The sequence below is a fragment of the Vidua macroura genome, chromosome 3 (genome assembly GCF_024509145.1).
Source record: "Vidua macroura isolate BioBank_ID:100142 chromosome 3, ASM2450914v1, whole genome shotgun sequence".
Lineage (NCBI taxonomy): Eukaryota > Metazoa > Chordata > Aves > Passeriformes > Viduidae > Vidua > Vidua macroura.
The window spans coordinates 18,714,629-18,738,199 of NC_071573.1; the positions used below are offsets into that span (position 1 = coordinate 18,714,629).

The window sequence follows — 23,571 nt, forward strand, 5'->3', positions numbered from 1 at the left end:
TAAATCTGCCACAGTTTCATTCTCTGCTCAAGCTGAGCCCTGCATCAGTAACTGCACAGTGTCAAGGTGTGACATAAACTATCTGGCTCCATGCTGAACTAATGCTTTGACTCAGTATTTCATTTTCACAAGAAATGAAAAACAAATAGACATGGAAGATTACTGAAAGGACAGGTCACTAGCCAGGGTGACTGGGCTCTACATTACACTGACTTCTTACAAACCATTCAAGTTTCCTAAGGTTAGCTGGAGTACTATTCTCCTCTCCCACACTAAGAGGGTGTTTGATTTTGCTTTCAATGTTGTAAATGTGTCTGATTCCTCCCAGAGGTATTTGCCCTTTGGGAAAGGGATCAAAGTGTGCAATCCAATTTGTAAAGCACAGAAATACTTGCAAAACAGTGCTGCATACAGGCTATTAAAAGGCTGCTGTCAGTATTCATTTCAGAATAACCTGTGTGTAGCAGAAAGTAAAATAAGTGTGTGACCCTAAATAAAGTCAGTATGTGGCTCCTGAAGAAGAACATGAACATTGTTGACCCAGAACCTGAAGGGTAGGGTTTAAAGGACTTTCATTTTTGTTTTAGCAACCTTGAAAGTAGAAATTCTCCCCATCTCACATGGCTACCTCTCCCACAGTTCAGGTCTTTGGTAGCACTCCAATTTCACATCTGCGTTTATTAATAACTGGACAAAATGTATTGAACTGCCACATTTCACAGCTGAAAACCAAAGCTGAGAATTAAGAGACCAAATAACTAAAAAACTTCTGGTATGTGGCTGGAATGAAACTAGATCCTAGATAAACCAGAAGTTCCTGATTATTATCCTGACCATTAAGATTCCTCCCAATTCCACTGGTATTTAAAGACAACCTCTCTGGGAATGCTGCAGCATCACAGAAATTACACAAGACTTCTGTAAATTTCTGGGCTAACAGAAGTTTTAAAATCCCAAACAAATATCAATGCCATGAAAATGCATTTGCTGCCATCTCTTTAGGCAGCAAAGACGAAGTGACACGATGTCACCTTTCATAAAGAGTTTTAGTTTGGTACTGCTAATAGCAGTTCTGTGGACTGAAATCAAATGCACAACATCATGCAGCTGTGTTACAACACCAGAGTATATGGAATTCTGCTCAAGTGCTGTGGGAGATAAAGCAAGCAAAAGAAGAAACCCTTCTTTATAGCAACAAGGGGCTCTCATGCCAGGAGAGAGGCAGCCACCCTGAGGGCACAGCAAACAGCTGGGTAGCTGTGGTGGCACTGACCATCCCTCCACTCCACACAGATGCAAAAGCAGTTCTGAACTTCACTGGGGCAATGCTCAGCGTGCAGTGCTTGCCTTGCAAAGGCATTGTTCAAGCTGGCTTGCAAACTTGGCCAGCAGAGTTAGGCTGTACTTGTCCACATCAAGTCTGGTTGAATTCTTGCCACCAGTTTAATCTGTGTGTCCTGGACACATCCAGTGCTGAGATCTCCTGACTGCAGATTTAATATCCATACAGTGCTCAGCACCTAAGTGTCAACACACTACTGCCACAATGCCACAAAGGCAGCAGCAACACTGACCAGACTTCAGCAAAGCCTTGGGTTGTTTCTTATATTTGGCAGAATTGCCATTTATCGGGTAAACCATGCCCAGGTAAACTTTCCCTGCTGAGCCTCACAGCCCTCTGGCCTCAGCAGAGCCAGTGCTTTGGAATAAAGACCCTTTCCTGCTGAAAACTGGACAAAGTCTCTTCTGCTCTAAGATCACCAGGCCACACTGATTGCCAGCTGCTGAGCTCTGTTGTTATCTTTGCTTTTAAAGCACTCTAGACAACCACAATGCTGCACAAAACATACTCATTTATTTAGCCAAATTACATTAGCCCTGCCTATTGCATTGATGCGGCCAAACTGACATTTTTATTGATCCAGATAGCCTGTTCTATGTACCTTCTTCATTATTTTCCATTTGTCCAATTAAAGGAAAAGGAGAGAAGAAAAATAGGCTGTGACAGAACCCTGAAACAGCTTGAGTATTCATGTGGAACAACTCCCCACCTTTTCTTTCAGATAAGCACATCAAAGTACACCAAGAAGCTCTCAATCTCTAAACCAGGAGATGTTCTAGTTTATTAGGCTCTAAAATAAGCCCTTTCTTCAAATAGATAAAAAAACTGAGATTTGCTTGGCAAGTCAATAAAAGAGTTTCAGAGCATTCTCCCTTTCACATCACCCTGTTCTTATGGAAAAAGAGAGGGACTCTGTCTCTGTTAGGGTTTCCCTACCCATGTTGCTGATCTTTTCTGATGAAGATTTTCTAACTGAGAAGAATGGCTTTTCCCCCTGCCACCCCCAAGAGAAAGTACAAATACTTCCAACAGTATTTCACCCTTGTGTAGCAGCTGCAAGACATGCAGGGAGCTCTTCCTCACTGCTACTCCACTGCAACACATTTCATGAGAAACAAAGGGAACAAATTAGGCAGCTGCACCCTTTGCATCTGGTACTACCTGCATCTGCTAAACAACTCAAAAAACAAGAACTGTGTACAAGAACTAGGACAACTCAGCTGATGTGCCCGACCTGCATTACTGTACACCCTAGATAATTAATTTCCTGCAGCCAAGAATAACTAAAAAGTCATTTTAAATAAACAGGAAAGCTGCAAAAAATGAGCTCACTAAATTTAATTCAGAGTATTAAACCTGGATTTTTGTTGTCAGATTTTGTGGGCAACTTAAAAATATGCCATGAAGAGCTATGAAGACAATATTCTTCCTTTTCCAGACAGAAGGCAGCTTGCCAATAAGGTAGCATTTGTTTTAGTCACATAAATAATATCCTCCATAACCTCCATGTCTTGATGTCAACAAATGACAGTAATAGAGAAACTGAGATAACAGCAGCTCTGCATGAACACAGAGGTAACTCCAGGCCTCCAGTGATGGGTGGGTGAGCACTGTTTGACAGATGGCCTGAAAACCTGTACAGTGGCTCAGCTCATTCTGAATAGCTGCTCTTTACTGTGGAATGGAAAGGGCACGTGTTGATGACACTGTGCAGGAATCAGAGGGACGTGGTTTGTATAACAGCTCTATTGTTATGTTTGTTTGTTTTTAAATGAGGCATGGGAACCTGTAATCCAAAAGTTTTTTAAATGCTCTCCCTTTTTACAGTTCCTAATTTGTTCCATTTCGGTCTTCTCCAATACCTTTCCACTGAGACCAGAATTCCCGAAGTCGAGTGAAACTGTGCAAGTCAGTCAATGTCAGATGCTGAACTGAAGAGCTTTTCTGAATAGCAAAAATAAATTTATCTTCTTTCATTAATTACAGCAATGCAACACCCCTTTATTTTTCTTTCCTCACCATCCAAAGACAGCTGAGATGGCATATGTTGGCTAGGCTCTCTTCTCTCATTTGGAATCATTTAATGGCTTTGTAAAACAGGCACCCAGCAGGCAAAAAAAATTAGCCAGAAGGTTTTCCATTCAAACACAAGTTTGGTTACAGTGGTTAATCTTGGGCCCCTGCCCTCTGTCTCTCAACCAATTCTGTCATTTAAGATGCAGGTGAAAAATCAGTGTAATTAGTACCTATTTCTCAGTAGTAGCTGAGCTGACCTACCTTGTTCATGCCATTTTTCCTTCTTGATGCAAGAGCATAGCAGCATCTTAACTTCAGCAGCATAAAGGGAAGATCAAGTCAATTAGTGGCAAAAGGAAAAAAGAGCAGTTTCTCTTATATGTAAGAAAGGGAAAGCAAGTACTGCACAGATTGGGTGGCTCATTACATTCTTTTTCATCTTAGATTTTAAAAGGCAGCAAAAATGCTAATATATCATCAGAAGTATTTGCTAGGAGTTTCTGCAGTCAAGCCAAAGTCTAAATGCAACAAAGAAGAATTAGAAATCCCACACAAAGCCTTGGTGCCAAACCAAGGCTGATTCCTGATCAGAGCAGTGAAATACTTCACATGGCATTTAGAATGCCACAAACATCAGAGATGATATAAGGCATCAGAACATCTCATTATTCTTTACACTAGAAAAATCCAAACATTCACTCTACTACTGAAATTTTACTGCTAGATGTAGCCTCAATTGCAAAGAGCCCCAATCACAAACAATTTGTTCTTTCAAAAAAGAAAACCTCTAATACGAAGAGTACTCTTCTCCTGCTGAGTTGCCTACACACAAGGTAAACAAAGCCCAATCCTTTTCACACAGGAAAATCATCGAATGTGTGGATTAAAGAGAGATTCATCACTGATTCATCACCCTCTGAGCACACTGGCAACACTGCACGTTTCTTCGGCATGAAAAACCCAATCATTTTCAAATGAGATTGCTATCTCCATCCTGAATGGAGCTGCAAGTGATTGAGTTACCGTGGTGTACAGTGGATCAGAGCTTGTCCATTGAGCAGCAGCAGCCAAGGCCATGGTGTGCCCTTAACCCATTGCAAATGCAAAGTAAAACCACTTCCACGTGGCCTAGCTTAAAATCTTGTACTAAGGTACCATCTATCACCAGCACTTCAGTAATTCTTCACATGCATTTTCCTCCTCTTGCAAACACAGGCCTTCACACACAGCACCTCAAACATTTGTTATCATAGGAACGTAGATTTAGGGAGGCAGCACTGAAGTTGTTTACATGGAAATTTGAACAGGCCATGCAGAATAAGATTCTCCCTGCCTTGGGAAGTTTTTAAGTGCAGCATAAACCAGATGCAATTTTCATGTAGTGCATGAATGATGGCACTTCCAGAAGGACAACATCCCCTGTTATCACAGCAAAGTGCTGTCTGTCCCAGAAGAGAGAGGAATGCCAGCTCCTCCATCAAACTACACTCCTTGCAGCACAAGCTTTTCCCTCGGCATTCTCCCACCTAAGAACTGACCAGATTTGAACCTGCATGATCTCACAAAATTTAGCAGAATCACAGCCTGTGGCAGATGGCCAGCATGCCAATCAAAATGCTACTCTGATCTATGCAGTCAGTGTCTTTTTTCCAGCTTGACTGATTGCCTTTGAGCTGGTTCCTCAATTCCAGTGACATCTTCAAAGAGACCAGCTGCAAGATATTGCACTGCTCATGTCAACAGTCTGGCACTAAAATGGCTGTGAAATCCCACTGCATCAGAATGGGACACGGATATTGTAGCCCATCAAGGAGATGTGTACTAGAATGGGAAAACAAGACACACAAAAGGAATACCACATTTACTGATATTAAAGGATCACCCAAAGTATCATCTCTCTTTTCCTTCACCTGTGCAAATCCCAGACGGATCAAATAACTTTCTGGAAGGTCACTAGTCAGGAAGATAAGGATTCAACAGCCAGTATTTCAAAGCCAGCCTGACTTGAAACATTCAAGGCACAGCCTCATGTTTATATCATGGTCCATTATCCTTGGGTTGGAAGACATCTCCCTAGACCACAAAGTCTTTGAGATTCTAGATTAAAGTCAGGGACAACATGGCAGAATGCAAGGAGCACAGGCTTCACAAGAGGAGTTTCTCAAGCACACACATTTTACACAACAGAGGCAGAGATTCACTGCCCAGGATTCAGGAACCCCAACCCTCCAACACAGCAGCCACCCCAGCCCACTGACAATACAGAGGAACAGGGCAAACACCTGTAAAAAGATTTCAGCAGGTTAATGTTGTGCCCACCTCACTGGCTGCCGGCACTGAGGCAGATCTCAGCAGCAAGGTTTGCTGGCAGGAATGGTGTGGAATGGCAAAGGGGCCCAAGCTAACAAACTTGGGCTAATGACCTGACCCAGCACTGTGGAAGTACAAGCTGCAGTTGTGGCATGAAGGAAGCCTGTGGTAGTCCTGGGTGACATGGAGATGGGAGAAGCAGTGTGTACCTAAGAAGCACCTGGGATCCCACAGTCTGGTTGGCAGAAGCAGTGTGAAGGACTCTGAGGGTTCTCTTGGTTTGTTGTTGCCCCAGGTGCTTATATTCTACTGACAGGTGTCCTTTCAATGTTACAGCTTTCTTCATGTCTGTACTCTTACATCAGGGATGACCTGGACCTGTCTGAACTGCTGAAAGGAGACAGACAGTAGAGACAATTACTCAAAAAAAGCAGACTGCTGTCTAGATTTGGACTGTGAAGCAAATTCTACTTCAGCTTTCCCGTGAACAGCCAGGTGATCAGAAAACAAATGAGAAAAACAGAGGCGAGGTCACAGGGTGAAACTAAAAAGGAGAGGTCCAGTCCAACAGCAGCTGCACACAGCAATCACACTTTCCTCTCCTGGGTGTTTTCTGTACTCAACAGCTTGGAGCAGTCAGAGCTGTGATCTCTGCCCTTGGTAAGAACTGGGCATGACCATCTCAGAAATGGGAGAACACATCTCAGGGTAAAATTAGTAACTCTTCTGTAGATGCTCGTCAGGCTCTGCATCTTGAGAGACCCAAGATGGAAAGTATAAAACCCCTGTCAGGTCTGAAATTTTGCTGCAGTAGAGGAGCTGTAAATTGAGAGACATTCAGTATATTTTTTATCAGCTTAGCAATAAAGAAATCATGTCATAGATGGCTTAGTAGCACTTCACCTCCCCTTAACTGCCCATGTAAGGGGTGCTCTGAGCTAAGCACTGTCCCTTCAGCCCTTCAGTTAACTGGCACTGGGCTAGGAGGAAATCCCAGAAGGAAGTTCTTCCTTCCCCCAAAACACTAGTAAAGGCCCTGCTTGACAGACTACACAAACAATGCAAGGGTAATCCCGAGTGGCACAGAAGCACTGCAGAGCCTCAACATGCCAGACACTGCTTCCTAAAACTGCTTCTGTAGTTGTAAAACCAACAGAAGAGCTTGCTCTACACCTGCTGTGGTTTAATTGGCTTGGCCGCAGGTGACCAGGCTGTACAATACAATATTCTACATATGCTGGTAGAGTCTTTGTGCTTTCCTTTTGCTGCTGCAAACTCCTCATTAAGCATATCTGGAAACAGAAATACAAAGCTGAGATTATCACAAGGTGTTGGGACAGTGAGGTCTATCCACATTCCATTTGTCACCTCTGTTAGAGCAAGGGGCTGGCCACTATTTTCCTCTTTCCCTCAGCCTACTGATTTCATTACATTACTGCCTCACATAATGCAACAGCCTTTACTCCTTCACAGTTCAGTTACCTCCACGCTGCAGATTTTTGTCCTAATGTTAAGGCAAACTTAATTGCTCATCAAGTCAAGTGTGCCTCAGGCTCTTTCTGTGCTGCCCTTTAAACACAAAAGTAGTCACGCAGTAAAATCTACAGTGTCACTGAGAAAATTCTTCAGGTCTCATCTTCAGTACATTGCCCACAAGATATATGACAATGGTTGGATGGATCATGCTGTTCCAACACTGGTCACTCCCCAAGCTGCAATTTTTATACCCCCCTTCTACTGTTATCCTGCATTACTCTGGCCCCTATCCCTCTATTTTTTAACAATTGTTCAAAGGTTTTTGGGACAGGGCTTAACTTTTCATTACATACAGAGTACAGTCTTGAGTCTGATTGGGGTCCTTAGATGCAATGATACAAAATAATAATAATAGCTGCAGAGCAGTGGTGATATTCTGCAGTTGTAATGGGCATACTGGAAAGATTACTTGATGTTTATAAAGCTTTTTCAGACTCTTAGATGAAAGTCAAGCTAGTGATGCACAGGATTTATTATTCTATTCAGCACTTCAGTATCCAAGGCTAGCATCTATTCTAGTTGAAAAAGATCTTTACTGTATTGTAAAATGGAAACAAAATGAAATATATACAGTGCATGGTGCTTTATATATAAGGCACAGGCAGCACAGGAACAGAATTTCATTATTGAAATGGATGTAGCTGAAACTGTTACACACAGTAGGTAAAAGACCAGATTCAATGACCTCTTGTTCCATTTAATCAAAATTGTTAGTATATGGTTTTCCAAAGGCCAAAGAAAATTTCTGGGTTTTTTTTTTTCTTTATTACATATTTCATCACTTTGTAATAAAACTTTGTAGTTGCTTATGATGTGAATCTCAAGCAGACTTGACTAGCAAAGAAATGAAAATAAAGCACATGTAGGTTTTGCAAACAAAGCCACGGTTCTCCTGTAATACCCTGTGCATTTAACCAGCAGTTCACAATCATCGGAGGCGGCTGCACTCCCTCTCCCTCATCACAAGTTTCTGCTCATTTCACAGCATCCCCCACTGCTCTATTTAGATGTGAGTCCCCCTCCTCCCATTCCACGCTTGCTGAGCACAGAGGGAAGGCGATGCTGTTTTAATGGTGCTGGTTATGCTATACGTGGTCTTGCTGTTTCTAGGAATAGACATGCTCAGACATCAATTAACATCTAATTGCGGGAATTAATCTTGTTCCTCTGCCTCAGACACCACAGAGATCAAACCAAGCCCATTTGCAGCTCTATTTTTAATTTACTAGAATTACAGTTTTTTCCATCCAGTGAAAAATAATTAAGTGACATGCTGTCCAGAGAGTACACAGTTCAGGGATCTGGGTGTTCAGGAAGAAATTAACCAAGCAGGAAAAGATCATAACTATTTGTGCCAAAGCATCTTTGTTACTGCAAGTCTTTCCTCTGTTCACACCTTCTCACCAGTACTTCTCTTCACACCTTCCTGCTTGAGTGATCCTCAGAGAGACAGTGAGAATTACGACAGTGGCTTGGGAAGGAGCTGGATTTACTACCATAGCAGATAATCCCTAGTTCTCAGGGTCAGCCTGTGCATAAGGGCAAAACAAAAGTGGTAAGATAAAACAAGGAAGTGGAGGGAAATATTTTAAAAACAACAACCACCAATGCCAACCAACCAAAAATCAAGCAAAATGTTTTTGCAGCTTTGCCTTAAAGCAGTCACCTGTCTTCCTTATTATTTCTTGAAGACAGACATTGCAGGCCACAGACAAGGCTTTGTACTGTATTTTGCAATTTATTGTACCAAATGGAGCAAAGCAGCTTTCAGCAGACAGCTCCCAGTCTTAAGATCCTGCCCCAGTTTCCTGTACACATCAGCAAGGATGGCTTGAGTGTGGCTATTGAAGTTAGGGTGGGAACAAATTGGATTATTTAGCAGAGAAGAACAGAATCCTACAAAATAAGAGTGAACCTGCAACTATCAGAAAGCTGAGCTGTAAAAGGCTTTGTGACCTAACTCAGACACGAGACTGCACTCTGGGCCTGGGTCACAACTTTGGTATAGCCTTCTATACCAAACCTAAAGCAGCTGAAGCAGGCATTATGTCCATGTATAATGCAGACTGCCAATCTATATTTATGGAAAGTTCTTTCATGGTTCCTTTGGTTTTCAGAAAGAGCTGAACCACTTTTCCTCATTCCTAGGTTAAATTGGCAATGTCCTAGGTTAAATTCCAAGGTCAATTGGCATGACATTTAGCATCACTCATTTTTACTGCCTGTGTCAGTCCAATTATTCTCTTAGCTCACCAGCATGAGAGACCTGAGCTGATCTCACCTAAGGTCATCACCCCTTTGCTTCCTTTTTCTGTCATTTGCCAAATTCAGCATGCCCAGTAATAAATAACATCGAACCCTTCCTCTTACTTCCTCTTACTAGAGGAGAACATTCCCACTTCATACCACCTCAAACTCCATCCAAAAATGCAGTTTAAGAAAAAGCTGCATCTGTGAAGCTTTCTGGCACCTTTACTGTAGACTGTCTCTCCTGGTGTGAGGAGCCCATTTGGAGGCAATGAATATCAGTCAGCCCCATACTCAGAGACATTTCAGAATTTCCCCCCATTTCTCCCCACAAAAAAGGGTGTTGAGGAGCACCACCATTCCATTTGCTCTCACAGATTTTCCAAAATCCCACATTCTTACTTTCAAAAAGAAGAATGGTTCCCAGAGCTTTGGCAACCAGACCCATCATTCCCACACTGTATTGTAGTCATAAACATGACAAGTGTTGGTGGAACACCAACTCTCCTGACTGGAGAAACTTCTGGTTCCTTTAGAAGGGGGAGATGCTCAAAAACAAGACTCAGTTTGGTGATACCTTCCTAGGAAAAGGTCAAATTTGCACATGCTTATGTGTGAGTGAAGGGCAGAGGCACACTGTGAGTAGCAATCTGTGTTAAGAAGTAAGACAAAAAAACCAAAATGTACTTATTCAATGCACATCATTAGGTACTTAATTTACATTCCTACCAAGCAGCAATAAACATCCTGCTGCTGCTTCCCATTTCCCCTCCTCCCAGTATTTCCATTAGGAGCTCAGCTGGAGGCAAGGAAGGAATGGGAGAGGAGGGAAATAGAAAACTTAATTCCGTCTATCTAGTTCTCAAAATACTGATACATTATTCTGCCAATAGACGTTACCTTGACTCACAACCTTTGTGCCCCCAGCAGTCCTTACTGCTGACAGCAGAGCTTCCAGCTAACACCACATCTCAACAACAATTTGACTCACTTGTTCCTCTACCTCATTTCTGGAGTTTGCTCCTCTTCCTCCCACTTGCATCCCTCCAAGCCACCAATAATCTACATCATTGCAATCCAGTAACTTTATGCAGCAAGAAAAAGTAACACAATCAGTGAGAGAGCTGAAGGAATCCATTCTCTACTGTCTCATCCTATCCTACAGTAAACATACTTAGGAGATGGACATTGCAATGAAGTAAGAACATAAAGAAAAGCAAACCCTTCCCAGCATAAAGGTCTTCTGTCCAGGTGAAACCCCCACAAAACACATTAAGTAATGACCATTCTATTTGGATGTTATTTACCTGACTTCCAACCCACACAAAATTGTTTTGGTGTGAAAAAGCACTGGCTATCAAGTGCTACATGCATCCTAGGGTAGGGAAGACAAAGAAAGTAACCTTAATGTAAACCCCAAACACAAAGCCAGCATTTTTAAAAAAAACATTTCCACATTCAGAGATTTTCTTTCTTTTGCTCTTCAAAAGCATAGACAGAGACACCTGATCCCAAAGCCATTAGTCTACTCCTTCAGAATAATGGATACACACCAGAACTCAACAGTAACAGGTACAGTTAGAGTGGTACAAACATGAGAAAAGAAATCAAGTAGCTAAACACAACACTGGTTTAGGGAACATGCCCCAGGCATGGATGTACTGCTGAAGCACACCAGCACTTGACATGTTTTTTGTAAAGAGCAGCCAAGATTTTACTGAGTAGAAGAAAAGGGTGTTTAGATGAAAGACTGTAGTATCCCACTTCTGACCTAAGCTGCAAAGCAAATAGAAGTGTAACTTGCATTCCTACCTCAGTTTTCCATTTATATAATCAGGATACTAATATTCAGACACCTTTAAAAAATATTTTATTATCTTTGTTTGACAGTTGCAACATTAATTAAGTTTATTCATGCTAGTCACTTCCATCATACTCATTAGCTCTACTTGAAGACATCACAGCTTTATTAGAGACACCAAAACTGCTTCATAAATTTCAATTACCTAGTACAAATCATTATTACTATTATTTTATTAACTCTTGTGTAATTGCCTGTTGTGCATACAATGACAAAGTTAATATATGCAAATCCAACTTTAGAAGTTCTTTCTGTAACTTTTATCTCCATATCTGGCACGTGTGTATGCTTACATAATTTTTTCATTAGTTTTAAAATCTCCATCCTGAAATTTTCACTGAGCTTACACACTGGCATGATTTAGACATTAAAACATGATTTAAAAAATAATCTTATTATTTCCAAAGCAGCCATTTGTATCACTGAAAAATTTTAAAAATCATCTTACCATTCAGATGTATGCAGAAATAGCCATATTTACAGGAAATCTTGAAAAAGAGGATCGGATTATTATTTCTTTGATTATTTTTCAAGAGGAAAACAAAGCCACCTAGTTGGGTTCTTGGCATAAGGTATCAAGATCCCAAATTACTAACCCTCAGCTTTCACTCAGCTGTTGCCTATTGATGGCAATGGTCTGCTTTTACAGGGCACCTGAGGACTTAAAATATGCACCTGTGAGAAGGAGAGAAGAACTCCAGGGACCACTATTAACTGGTAAAATAACTACGTGTTCTCAGAATTCTGGGCACCCAGGCAACCAAAGTACTTCATGTGGGTGCCAAATTTTCTTTTCTCATGTATTATTTTCTGGATGATGACACAGGTAACAAGTACTGTGCCTCTCTCCCTGTAAACTGCAGGCTTAGAGTATTTCTGGGAGTAGAGAGAGATGTGACTTTGAAAGTTGTGAAGTTGCAAAGAGAACAGTCTCTCACTTGCTGCACAGTTTCTCTGACAAAGTGCTGCATACCATGATACCTTCATCTCTTCTCCTACAATGAGAATGCATTAAGTAAGAAATAAAAGCTTTCTTCTCTTTGTAGGCATCTCTGCTCAGTAAAGAACTCCAGACAATATCCCAAATGTTTCCTAATTAAACACTTGAACTCTAAAAAGAGACATGATAGATGATGAACCCTTCCACTCACAATTTCTTACTGGTTAGATCTTGTGGATCACTGTTCTGCAAACACTATTTTGGAAAGTAACTTCAAAGCACCTTTGAAATACTATTCTAAAGTCATGTTGATATACCCAGCTCTTCCTACTGCCCATTCAAGAAGCACAAGTAGGATTTGATACAGGTTTCAGATTCAGCCCCAAGGAGAAGTGATTAAAAAAGAAACCATTTTGGCATTTAAAGTGCTGTGCTTCATTGTGCTGAATTGTTTTTGGTATCTAGCTCCTAGAAACTGACATAATGAAACTGTACTTACCTGCATTCCGTGAACTAAACGAGCATCTGAAGGTAAACACAGCAAGTTGTTTTTAAAAGGAAAAATGTGAAGGGAAAAAGGCACAAAACTAAATTGATGGGAAAACGAAAGCACCTTTCATTGTAATATTACAATGAAATAAGAGATTTCAGGTAAGACTATAGTGGTTTTATCTAGGCAAGGACGAGCAGATCCTCTACGGACCCAAACGAGGGACCGACACGCCGGGAGCCGCGAGGCAAGGCGGGCCCCAAGAACTGCATAGGAAATCACGGAACCACGATTGGAAAAGGTAGGAAAACAACAGGCAGAAACCGAAAGAGTAACAGGGCACCTCTTGTAAATGAACATAACAGCGATGGAATTACTGTCAAATCAAATTACACGAATTACAGATCGTAGGGTGCAGCTGCAGAGCAGCCTGGTTGATCCAGGTTGCTCCAGGCGGAGCGGGCGGCGGACGCCTCCGGCATTCCGAGCAGCCCTCACCGGGATGCGCGGCCCCGCGGGAGCCGCACTGACACATTTCACACCCTGGGGCTTGGGCCCTGCTCTGCCGCAAGCGCAGGCGGCAGGCCCCGGCAGGACGAGGGAAAGCCGAGCCGCTCGTCCTGCCCAGAGAGGGAACACCCGGCCCGAGGGGCCCCGGCGCCGCCTCCTCGGCTCGGCGGTCTGCGGCTCCCTCTGCCGGGGCCGCACCAGCGCTGCCATCGCGGCCCCTCGGCGGGTGCAGCCCCAGCAGAGCCTTCCCGGTCCCCAGTGCCCCGGCTGGCTGAGGGAGGGGCCCGGAGGTGCCGGGCACGGCCACGGGGAGCCCCTCCGAGGGGCCGCGGCCGGGCGCGGGGGAAACGCTCGGGTGCGGCCGCTGGAAGAGGAGCGGGCCCTGGAAAAGGAGGCGAGAAAAGCGGGGGCGATGTTGGAAGCGCAGCGGGAGCGGCTCGGAGCCCGGGCGTGGAGGCCGGGGAGGGAGCGCTGCTCTCCCGGCGCCTCCGCCGTGAGGGGCGGGCGGTGCCTCCCGCGGGAATCCCGCCCGTGTGCCCTGAGGAAAGCCGGGGCCAGGAGTGCAGCCCTGTGCCGTTCCCTGGCTATCTGATCAGACCAAGGTGCCTCTCCCCGGGACAGATAAACCTCCTTTCCTGTAACAAGCATTCTCTTTTCCAATTTGAATGGTCTCTTTCAATAAAATAAGTTGTTTTTATCGTTTATTCTGTCTGTACAAATCATACCAGATTTGTTGCTAGAGATAAAGCTATAGCAAAGGACAATGTTTAACAAAGATATCAAAGGGTTTCTCACAAAGCAAGGCTCAATATACGTTTCACATTAATGATACTAAGGAAATAAAGAGATGGCCATTGTAGATTATTCATCTCTTCAGAGAAAAGAACTTTCCCCAGAAGTTATTAATGCAAAATTACACCTGGCACCCAAAATGCCCAAATCGGTTCTTTCGGCTGTATTTTGCTAAGGATCCTAGCACAAAATAGTAAACCCTTAAATACATGAGCATTAAGCTCACAATGTCAACCTTAATAAGTCACTATTGCCCTGCTGGCTGGTGGATATCAGCCAGCATTATATGGATATCAAAAAGCATTAAGTAGTTTGTAGGTTGCTTTCCCTTCAGTCTTTCCTTGCCCAGCAGTTAGGCAGCATTTCCTTGGGATACTCTGCAAGAAATTATGTAAAAGAAACAAAACTAAATATTGCCTCACAGTGTGAAGCTCATATTGTAGCTCAGGTAAATCTTCCTTTGAGGTCTTGTCTCCACAAACTATTACTTAACTCACCTGCTTTTATTTTTTAATAAAACTGTCTTTATAATGTATGGAACATTGGAGGGGAGAAGGTATACAAGGACAGAAAGTGCACTGTCAGCCGAATAAGCAGCTAAATGCAATAAATAAATGATGAGGGGAAGCAGAAGGCCCTGAAACATGGGGCCATAAAGATGTGGGAATGCCCAGGAGAGCAGTATTGTAAAAGAGCAAACATTACAGCTTTGATTCCATTCAGCCACCCAGCAGAGGGGATGTGGAAGAGAAAGCTACCACTGATGAGGGCAGATGCAGTAAGACTCCAAGTGCAGGCACAGGCACTTCCAGGGCTAGAAAAATTAATGCTTCACACAGGAGTCAGATGCTAATTGCAGGTCACAAGGGAAAGGAGAATCAGTTCCTACTTCCAATGATGAGCTCTGAGACTGTCCCAGAAAGATCAGGGAGTCTCCATTTCAGGTCACTAAAAAATCTGTGGTGTTGGCTCTGGAATGGCTGAAGCCAATTCAGCGAAATCAAGAACTGTCCTCTCTTTTTTCTTTCCCTTCCTCCAAGATGAGAAGGGCAATACTCACCTTTCCATAATGCCATGTGTCCAACATTTGTTGGAAAACTGATGCTGTCATGAAACTGTTAAATCCAAGCTGATGCCATTATTCCCAAGAGTTTCATTGATTTGTTATATAGCAAGGAACATTATTAACTGCCGAGATCACCGTGTGTCCTTGGCTTCACAGTTTTCCATTTAAATAGATGGAGACTCAGGGAGATGTTTTCAAATAGAGGAGCTGTAAATTTAAGCACTGTTTGATTTTCAGAGGTGCTGATATTTCTTAACTAGCATTGAAATGAATTGGAAAGGCATTTGCTCAGCCCTGCTGAAAGTTAGGGTGGTTTTATTCAGGCATTGCATCAATTTCAAAATAAAAGCCCAGTTTGTGCACCCAGGTTGAAGATTTTGGCCATGATTTTTAGCAAGCATCAGTCTAACGCCAAGTGCAAGATCCATGTGGCGCATGGGGAAAAAAAAATCTTCATTTCATTCTTTGCAAATGTTAAGAACAGGCTTTTTGACTCAGCTTTTCTTTCTCAGTAGCACACAGTGCTACTGAGAAATCTCCAGTGTTCTGGAGATTATTGGGCCAGCTCTGTTCTGTTCATACTCAGATGCTCATTAATGGACTTGTCCCCTTTGGGGAGAGGGATGGGGGAGAGAGGCCTGAGGATTGATAGCCGAAATACTGATACTGGCTGTGGAAAGCCCATAAGAGGAATAAACCTATAAAAAGATTATTTTTTTTTTTACCATGAAGATGCAAAAGAGCCCGTGGCACATTAATTTTTCATATGGAAAAGATAGAAACAGGTTGCAAGTTTAAATAATTTACTTAGAAGAGTTAACACACTCTCTTTTATCTCTAACTCATTCATTTTTCAAATACAGATATTTCTGAAGAGCAGACTACTGCTGGCTCCTGAACAAGTTTGTAGTGGGTTTGGTTTTACTGGCTCAGTGGATACTCCAGGTGCCAAGCCAGCCCTTAATGCCAACTCACCCCATCACAGCAGGAGCAAGTGAACAGCAGGGTGAGGGAGAAGAAAGGTCCCATTTGTCAAGAATTCTGTAAGTAAATGCACAAGTGAAACTCAATAAAATTTCCCTTTAATGCAGCTAAATCTTTACTGTGATATCCTTATGAATTTAGTCTCAAAGCATCTCAAATTGATACTATTCCTGGACTCCCATCTGTAAGGATTTCTGGGAACACTTTCATACTGTAGTTATTAGGTGAAGAGCAAGCTTTGCTGTGCTTTAGTCATCCTGCTTCTTGCTGGGATTAATCTGTGTATAAGGAAGAGGAACATCTCCCAGACCTTTTCTGGCTACATAGTGCAGTATTGATTAATTTGATAATTGTAATTAATACTATGCAGAGGGTTATGAGTGCAACTGTGCTAAATAGAGAATAAGAACAGAAACTGTTTCAAATGCACCAAAAACATGTAAAATACTTTGCAACCACAGAAAAATTGGAGTGTCTATTGACAAGCAGTCCCATCTTTGGGAAATCTCCATCTGAGAATCAATATTGGAAGCCTTTCTTTTCCAAGAATTCACACTAATTAGAGAGCAGATCAGAAAACAAAACCTCTAGCTGCTTTCAACATCTTTTCCCACAAAAAAGATCATATATGCATAACGATAAGGTGTATTTTTTTAAGGCACTACTGTCATGCTAAGAAAACAGCTTTAGAAATGCCACCACTTTGAGCCTCCTACCATGTTGGGAACAGCATTAATGAAGAAGCTGGCAGAGAAAGTGTCTTAATCTCTGCTGAGCAGTATTAGGGTGTAGCCACTCACAAAGGTCTTTCTGCCATGCAAGATCTACTAAAAAGGATTTAGATTAATGTCTCTCATCCCTCATGACAGAACAGCCTTTTTAAGAGACAAGTGTAGAAAAAAGAATTGTTTTCAAGACTCCACATTACAAAACCACCTGACAGATGGCAGCTGACAGTGAATGTGGCTGTTTGATTTAACTTACACATCTGAGGAGCAAAGAGTACTCTGCATTTAGAATTAATAGTTAAATCATGCTCATATTATTGGCTAATAATTAGTTTGTGAGTGATGAATATATTACTCCTGAGCTATTTTCCACTAGCTATATGACCTCATGGAACAAGCCCATATCAATCTGATTTTAGATTGCAAACATTACAGAGCCAAACAGTGATGGCTACCAGTACAGTCCCTCTGTTAAAATTTCTTTTCACAAAATACTCAGTGAGTAGCTCCGGGTGAGAAACTGTTCTCTGTTCAGAAACAAAATTCAGACTCAGTGGGTTGATAATTTGTTGCTGATAGCTCAGGCAGATCAGCAGTGGCAGGCTGTGCACTCTGTCGCTGTTCTCTGTACCCAAAAAAAAAAACATTTGTAAGGGTGCATGCTGCAGATCAGCATAAAGGACAAGCAGAATATCAAGCTTTTTCTTCATGGAAAAACTGAACGTGATGCTTTTGTCAGCTGCTTCTAATAGACAACATGAAGCTGTGGGCAGGAAAGAGGAAGCTCTAATAGAACAAAGCTTTTCTAAAGGGCAAGTCAAGCAAATGCTCTATAAAATTTCCAAGGAACAAGCACACTTTTTGCAGTCAAATCCGCTGTCTAACTGGATCTGTTTACCACCTGCCTTATCTCAGAGGCACAGCTGAAATAATAGCAGGGATTTTGATGCTGGTGAATTGCTTAAATGTGGCTCATTAAAACCCAGAGCAATTTGTGAAGGTGAAGTATTTTCTATGAGACTGAGTAGTGTCAGTATCAGGGACTGATATATAAGAATGCCCTCCTTGCTGGTGGCCTATGGTAGCCAGCAATGAGGGCTGTCTGCTCGAGGAATTTGGAATATGATTTGGTTTCACTCTGAGAAAGGGGCCTGAGTGGGATATGGGAAAAAGGGCAATATGTATAAATCAGAGAAGGTGCAGATGGACAACCTAGTCTACATTTATATCAATGTCACTATCACATTAGTTGGCAGCCAAGATTTATTCTTCCAGAGCTTTTATAAGGAGCTGAAGCTTCCAGGCAGGCTGGAGAGAGAATTGCTATGGGACTGGGTACAGCATTATGCTTTTCCTATTAAAGAAACATGATTAGCCTGTTGCTTACTGTACCTCTTAACCTTGGTGATTTGAAACCGGTTTTCATGCTGACCATGTCTGGCTATGATCCCAATGCACAGAACCTTGCTGTGAAGGCACTTGGCTACCCAGGAGGGATGATGTGACTCCCCTCATCATCATCACACAGACTAGGAAAATAACATTTATCTGACCTCCCTAGAAAATCTGAAACCTCTAAAATGCCTTGGCAGCAAGATGAAGTAGATACTGATTGGTAGGAATCTTGCAACTAGTATCTCTGGTCCAATCTTGCCAGCCCTCAGAACATACTTGACTTTTGCACCCTTCAAGGAATAGTCACACTTTTCTATTATTTCCTGAGTCATCTTTTTGTTGCCATGAACATAACAAAGGAAATGGGTATTCACTGAAGCCAGGGACTTGTAACCAGAACTTTTCTATTAACATTCATTCTGAATTCTTATCCACAAACATGAAATGTTGGGCTTGTATTGGTTATTGCTTCATGTTAAGTAGAACAATTGATTCTTCATGGAAAGGTAGTGCTGGCACAGAGGTATCTATCAAAATTCTAGTCTCTAAGTCTCAGCAGTGTTAGCAGATGGGAACCAGAAGAAGGTGTCAAAAGAATCAGTGTGCTTTTACTCTTCATTATATGGTAATAAAGAAGAATTTTCTGAGTCTGTAGCTGACTTGTTCTTCTCCCTTTTTTCTCCCCAAAACAGGGCGACAGAATATACATGCATCAACTTACACAAACCCAGTGTTTAAGACAGTAGAAAGCTGATAATACTGTGCTCTATCAGCTCTCCAGAGATCTTATCACAGTTCATAACTGCTAATTCAGGCTCAGAAACCCCAGTGAGATAGGCTGGAGCCAGTATTTTCATTTTCAAATATGAGTAAACAGAGACAGAGTGAGAGGTTACGGCTCATGGAGTATTGCTTCAGGAAGACCTTAGAAATCTGGCACTGCTGCCTGAAAGCAGACTGGTTAATGAAGGCTTGTGCCCCATTCTCACAGAACTCCAGAACAGTGTGCCTACTGAGCTTAAGGGTCTTGGTCACACGTGGGCAGTTCTACCACCAGATAAGTCAGAGGAAGGTATAAAATTCCTTTGGCATAAATTCACATCATTCCCAGGGCATATATTAGTCACTTCTATTAAAAACACTGTCTCCCTCTTGCTTAATTGCACAAAAACCTTCGTGTCCTTTCTTCAGGATATCAAAGGGATAAAAAAAGCAGTAAGTAATTTTGGGGGCAGGGACGCTGGTGTTTGGGTATCCTTTACCCATTAGAGAATCAGGATAATCTATTAATGCTGTCACAGTGAAAATACAGCCCTCCTTCAAATGTTTTAGAATCACAAAAAGAGCTGATTTTAGTGGTTGGTTACATATTCCTTTTAATGGAATTTTCCTTTTTCACTTGTTAGCCAAGAAGGGGAATGTTTCAGATTACTGCTATCCCCCACAGTTTTCCATGATCTCCCAGGGAGGTGACTATATCCAGGAGGCAAATGAAACCTGCCTTGGTTCTCGCTAAATATTTGAGTACCCGGGATTCCCTTCAAGGGGTTTTTCATTTAGCTGCCTCTCCTGCATATACATTTCAGCGGATTTAAGAAGCTCATCCTACTTTTCCCCTGAGAATACTCATAGCCAAGTATCTGATTTATCATGACAGTGTAGAAGACAAGCACTTTTCCATGTTCAGTTCAAGACACCTTTGCAATCTTTCTTGTCCTGCACCTCCACACTCATCCTAGCTTTGCAGAGCTGTAATTTGAAGAAACTAATACCATGGACAAGACTATGCAGGAGTCACCTCTCTGTTTTCTGGGATAGGGTTATTCAGATTGTGGTTTTATCTCTGGTATGGCTGCAGGGGGAGTTGGCTCTCATACAATTCATATTATTGCTTAGGTGGAGAACAATGACACACCACTGAGAGGCTTGGAAATCACAGAGGTGATCTGTGTTGCTTGGAGCCCCCACCATAAACCTTAGATTCAAAGTACCTCAGTGCCTGTGCCACACTGGCAGGACCAGGTGGGCTGTCAGAAATAGTGTGCAGGAACAATTTCCAGAGCAGTGAGACTGAGTACAGCTGTGCACAGCAGCCCTTGCAAGCTGGATCTGAGTTAATGCTGTGCAGAACCACTGCCTGTGCACTGCAGCTCTGTGCTCCTGGTTCCAGGGCTTGTTCGTTCAAGCCACGGTGCAGCTGCAGACCCAGATTCAGATTCAAACCCAGATGCATTAGTGAAGCCTCTCTGGAAGACTAGGGAATGCTAGTGTGACAGCAAGAGCCAGCCTAGCTCTGATACAGCCAGCTACCAGGCTACCAGGCTGAATCCAGCCCTGCACTGCACACATTGTGTTCATTTTATTGTGGTCTCAGGTGCACCCAGTAGCACATGTATAGGCTTCTCATCTCACAGGTTTATCCATTATCTCCCTTTGATAAGGGAGAGTCTACTACAGGATCTCTCTCTCCCATCTCTTATCCAACAGTATTTATGTATACGGGAAGAACAAATGTGGATGAGATTTGCAAATTGCCAAACACTGCAACTGTCACAGCTCAGTATCCACATTTCCATTCTTAGTTGAATACACTTTGTGAGAGATTCTAAAGATGCCCAGGTATGACTTTATCAAGCACAGCTTCATTCTTGGCTCATTTGTTGCCTCTGATATTTTACTTATTTACACACAGATAAGATCGACAGATTCAACCTAGAGTAGCACCTGTCTTACATTTCCAAGAGGCTAGGGAGTGCCCAGGCAGCCTGCCAAGGCTGAGTATGCTACTGGAGAGACCACCTGACACAAAGGAAAATGGACTGGTTTCTCTAGCAGGGTGCTAAATTAATTAACTGTAGTTTGTAATAAATCTGATATGCTCTGGACATTTAATGTCCAATAAAAACAACATTTTGGAGGGAAATAACAGTAAATAATTGTTTGGATTAGCTGATTATGACTACCATTTCTCTACTTCTAGCTCTATTCCCAAGTCCCTGGCTGTCATTTTTGCACCATTGGTGTGTGAGATTTGCTTCAAGCTGATTTAATAGAAAGCATATTTGCACATTTCATTTCACTTCAGAGTCTCCAAAACTAAACTTCTTTCAGTTTTTTGGCTTCCTGTACCTGATTTTTGTCACAGCTTCTAATTTTTCTCTTTGTTTTGGCTGAGATACAAAAATTGAGATTCTGAATAACTTTGCTTATTGAGGTTCCATTTTTTGAAAGAACCAGGAAATAACTCCATTTTCTTAATAGAAAATTCTATTGGCTGTTTTCCTTTTTAATACCTCTTCCATCTTTTTCTTAAGGATCTGTACTGCCCTTTTTATTTGTTCTAGTTCTCCTCATATTTTTTCCTCCTACTTTTTCTTACTTTCTGCTCCTCTAACCTTTCATTTTCTCTTTCTTTCCAGCTTCTCTCTACTGTGGAGCACAAATGCCTGTTCCCTGCAGTCCTGCAGGGTTTTTCTCTTGCCATGCTTTGTATGGAAAGCCTTCCACCTTTAAACTGGCTTCCACCTTTAGAGTAGTCTTAGTGTTAGCCTTAATATCTGAACATAGCATGGGGTTTTGAGTGTTATGTTTCAATTTGAGTATTCTCTGCACTGTCTCCTCTTTCTGCATGTCATTCTCCAGTACTGTCCTAAATTCCTGGACAAGCTGTGAGGACACATGTTTATTCAGAAGTTTCACTTCAGAGGTGAAATAAATGTCATGGTTTGCTGAGACTTATAGGAAGTTTTAAGGTGGTTATTAGATGATTAATAATCACAGGAGAACGAATAAAGTCCATAGACAAATCACTGCCCTGACAGTAGCATCTTGACAGGCTGAGAAACCCATTTGAATGCAGAGGTATGTACCAAGATTCACCAAAAAAGGTCATTTCAGGAGGGGTGTTTAAAATGAAAACTATGTTTTGGAAAATAAAATTTACATCAGAAAAATGAAAGCCTGTAACTTTCCATCTGCAGTAAAATTACAGTCATGTAAGGTCCCCTACATGTCTGCAGGGACCCGTTTGGTAGTCAGAAATGCAAGTTTATTTTTTTTTTTCCACTCTTGAACTTACTAAAATGAGGCCCAGATTTACCATTTTTGAGCTTGTATCCTACAGAGAAGTTAAACTGTCCTATAGCCATGGATTATAAATCCCTGACCTGACATGGTAGTGAGTGATTCTTGTTTGCTCCTTCCCTGCTACAATCATTAGAGAAGTGCTTTCTCTTGATCAGAGACCACAAAATGGATTCCTACAGTTCTCAGGCTAGCCAGGGAGTTAGTTAGCCTGTTCTCTTTCTGTCATTAAAAGAACTGTATAGAATTATTAAAAAGAGGCCATGAACATGGAGAACAGTGCAATTATTTCAAATCCATATTTTTACCAGCTGTTAATCATGCCAGCAGTTTCTTCCCACTCTGCTTCATGTGCTGAGCCTCCTCGTTTCCTTTAATCATTAATTAGAGCACTTTTCAAGCAAAAAGATTCTCACAAACTCCAAGGCTCCTCTGAATTTAGTGACTGTCAGCCCCATCAGCCTTTCAGCGAAGTTTATTGGTTATATTTTATCAATTCCATTCACAGTAAACCTGTTTGTCACTGCATTGGTCCTTGCTGGTTGTATTGCGGGACAGTCACTTTCCTGACACATATGAGGGCCAAAGGGACACTTGCACCAAAGAAATGTCATAAAGGGATTGTGCAAAAGAGCAATAGCAAGAACCAGAAAGGAGGAGACAAAAATGTGCAGAGCTTAGGATTTATTAATTTAGGATACCCTGTTTCACATGTTGCTTTCTCCTCCCTCTCTCAGCAGTTTTTTCCCTTAACACAGATGTTCCTTCCCGCCACCTAAATTGTAAGTCTGATGTCCCAGACTGAATTTAGTTGTGCTATTTTGTAGAAACACATTAGGCTGAGGATCAGTATAAATACAGTGACTTCTGTGTTTTGCTTTTGTTGCATAGTGAAGCCTTTAGTCTTGTTTGGTTATCTAAATCCCGCTAAAGAGAAATGTAGACAAAACAGTAATTGAAACACAGATGTGCCATGGTGAAATATGAAAGACAGCTGTTACAATCTCTTTTGCCTCAAGGTATGAATGAAAAAAAGATCCCAACATCCCAAGGTAAATTTGCTATGTGATAGGATACTTGTAGCAAATTTTGAGGAAAGGCCTCCTGGGATGGAATATACTAGCTACTTTCTCTAAATATGAAACTACAATGAAAACAAAATCTGTCTGCTACAGAGGAACCACTATTGTGTGGTTTCTATTTTCATATAACAGACATTTGGAAAAGTCCCTTTAAATCCATAATTCACTCTCTGGATACAAAAAACCAAC

The 23,571-nt window shown here is 41.9% G+C and overlaps 1 protein-coding gene across 1 annotated transcript in view; it reads right to left on the reverse strand.

The window, feature by feature from the left end:
• Positions 1-8,464: 8,464 nt before the first annotated feature.
• BTBD9 (BTB domain containing 9) overlaps positions 8,465-23,571 on the reverse strand; it is a 140,317-nt gene continuing 125,210 nt past the window's right edge. Inside the window, exon 12 of the mRNA XM_053972859.1 lies at positions 8,465-8,733. Coding sequence (XP_053828834.1) covers positions 8,716-8,733 — 18 coding nt within the window. The 3' untranslated portion in view covers positions 8,465-8,715. The remainder of the gene's footprint in view (positions 8,734-23,571) is intronic.